The 2,676-nt window shown below is 52.6% G+C and overlaps 1 protein-coding gene across 1 annotated transcript; it reads left to right on the top strand.

Moving 5' to 3' along the window:
* Positions 1-347: 347 nt before the first annotated feature.
* On the top strand, positions 348-2,088 carry HER10_EVM0002101 (uncharacterized protein). Its single transcript, XM_035471827.1, has one exon. The coding sequence runs from the start codon at positions 825-827 to the stop codon at positions 1,074-1,076; it is 252 nt and encodes an 83-aa protein (XP_035336949.1). The 5' UTR covers positions 348-824; the 3' UTR covers positions 1,077-2,088.
* Positions 2,089-2,676: the final 588 nt, after the last annotated feature.

Here is a 2,676-nt window from a genome sequence, read left to right as displayed (position 1 = left end):
ATGTGTCATGGCTTTTGAGAAACGCCAGATCCCGGCATTTCCTATTTTGTGCAGTGCCTGCCTGTGTTCTGAGCTTGTGACTATGGTAATGCCCGCCGCATTTCACGCCCTCCTCTGACTCTTCACCATGGCGTTACCGTAACATGATGTCTGTGGTCTGTGTCTCTCTGCATCGCCTGCTGCGTCGTCCAAACACAGTCGCCCTCTGCCCAGACGGCCGATCCGGGAGATGCACCTTTGGTGCGTACGACGCGCGCCATACACAATTTCTCATTTCTTGACAAGAGTAGTGTACTCCGGACGATAGGCAGCGTGCGATACGATACGATGCGGTGACCTTGCCCCTCCCCCTCCCTCCCTCCATGTCCATCGTCCGTTCCCCCCCTTCCCTGTCCTGTCCCCCTTCTCCATCTGCGACCGAGGACCCCCAGTATCAACCTTTTTTTGTTTTTCTGAGCAAACCCGGCTTGAGACGGCACCCACCGTGTGACCCGGCAAGCCACCCGTCACCTTACCTCTGAAGTCTTGCCCGTGGGCCGGGTGGAAGGGGTAAGGTGGTGGTCTGCGACCAGGTCAGCCAAGCTCACACCTCCCGTGTCCTCCGGTGCAAATCCAAACTTATAAAGTTGGACGGCCCTCCCCTCCCATCCGTTACCTCTCCTTCTATCTGTATCCCAACGCTCTCATCCTTCCTCGACTCTACTCGCCAAAACTCTCAGTGTCTTTCAAAAGCAGTTGATCTGTTCTCCCACACGCCGATTGCCAACTCTCGCAACCAAACCAAATCCACACCAAAACACAACCAAAAAAACAACATATACAAAATGTCTTCTCCCGTCGACAACTCCGTCTTCCTCTCCCTCGCCCCCACCACCTCGTCCTCCTACCCCTTCAGACAGCAGCAGCAGGCCGCCGCCACCACCACCACCACCGAGCCGGCGCCCCTCAAGCGCCGCACCTCGAGCATGAGCAGCGACGGCAGCAACGGCCTTCGCTTCCTCAAGCTCGGTCCCGTTCACTACGGCGAGCACCCCGACGAGCACAAGTCTGACTGGCACCCTGCTCTCCTGGGCTAGGTCCGCTCATTCAACGATGATGATGATTCTTCTTTTTTGAATTGTTTTCCTTTCACATCATTAAAGCAAGCCAAAATTCATGATTTTTCCAAATCGCATCAAGCCAATCAAAGTCTGGATACCAAAGGTGCAGGAAACCAACAAGGCAGTTTGTGCCCAAAAACAAGCGACTAGACGAGCTAAGGGGAGCTCTGGGAGGATGAGCGAATAGGCGCTGGATCTTTTTTCCATTTTTTTTTTTTTTTCTTTTTTACACATCATTGAGTACAACACCTGAAGAAAGTAGGGCAGATTGTCTCTTGGGCCGGGATGAACAACTTCACAACCCCCCATTCGGTTATAGAGTCTTGGGGAAACGGGACGGAACACGGGACCAATTCACACAAAAGAAGAAGAAAAAAATACTAAATTGGAGTTTTTGACGGAAACAAATCATCGTGTGAAGATTTGCTATGCTTGCATGTGCTGAGAATCCTATTGTGTGAGTCTGGTACGATTGCCAAAAGCCACTGAACTGGACCGGACCGGTCTCTTCTCTTACAACATACAATCGGCAACAAGCGGGTGAAGAAGAAAAAAGTCGTCATGCAGCCCAGATTACAGAGAGTTGGAGGGGCATGGTGGTGTGGTGGGCACATCACCTCAAGTCTCTCTTCGGCTGTGCCGCATTCTCGGGAAGCCTGCGAGTAGGTACATCACACATTGCCGGGCTACGCGGATCAAGGGAAGGGAAGGAGGAAGGACTTTGAGGAGCGAGAGCGACATGGGGTGGGAAGAGAGAGCCAGAGGCTTGGAGCTGTCAAAGTCGGGGGTACACCAACTCGCCGAGACCTTCCCTGCTCTCTGAAGGTTGCTTGGAAATACAGTCATTGTAACATGACTATCTTTACACGCACTTACAGGTTCCAGACGGAGAAGAGAAAGAATGGGAGTGCACAACAGAGAAGGGGAGGGGAAGGGAGCAAAGACCAAGCTTCTGCGATGTGGGCCGCTCTTCATGCAATGATCTGACATGCTAAACCGAACACCCCGGCTGACCAAGGTGGGATAAGTGGAATGCAGTAGAACGCGTCGTGTCTTGTTAATCCGGGCTGGCGGATTGGGGAAATGATTGCTGATTGTGCAAAGACAAAAAGTCTGGGGGAGAGACAGCTCATCGGCACACCCATTGATTTGCGAGACCTCTCAAAGGGTGTGGGGTGATGGTTTTGATTGGAGTAAGCCGGCACGGTTTTTGCCTTGATTTGCGCAACGTTGGCGTGCGTGGAATGATAACGAACGAACAGAAACGCAAACGTTGTTGCTGTCGAGTGTCTGCCCTATTAATTACTTGGAACTCGTTACCAGGACGAGAGTGCGCGGGTGGAATGGAGGGGGAGGGGGCACCGATGGTCGATTTCCTGGGAGGCGGGGGAGATGAGATAGACAGACATCTGCTTTCGACGAGACGCGCGTGGGGTAGAGACTGGGTATCACGACCGGGGTGTCGCGGTGTGTTGATTTCCTGGTCTATGCCGAGGCTGAGCGGGTTCGATAGTTTCACAAACTAGTTTTCTCCCCCTTCTCTTTGATCCTTTTGGTGATTCTTCTCAATTTTCAC

This window comes from Colletotrichum scovillei (genome assembly GCF_011075155.1).
Source record: "Colletotrichum scovillei strain TJNH1 chromosome Unknown Contig00002, whole genome shotgun sequence".
In the NCBI taxonomy this organism is placed as follows: Eukaryota; Fungi; Ascomycota; class Sordariomycetes; order Glomerellales; family Glomerellaceae; genus Colletotrichum; species Colletotrichum scovillei.
This window is presented reverse-complemented; position numbering and strand designations above follow the sequence as displayed.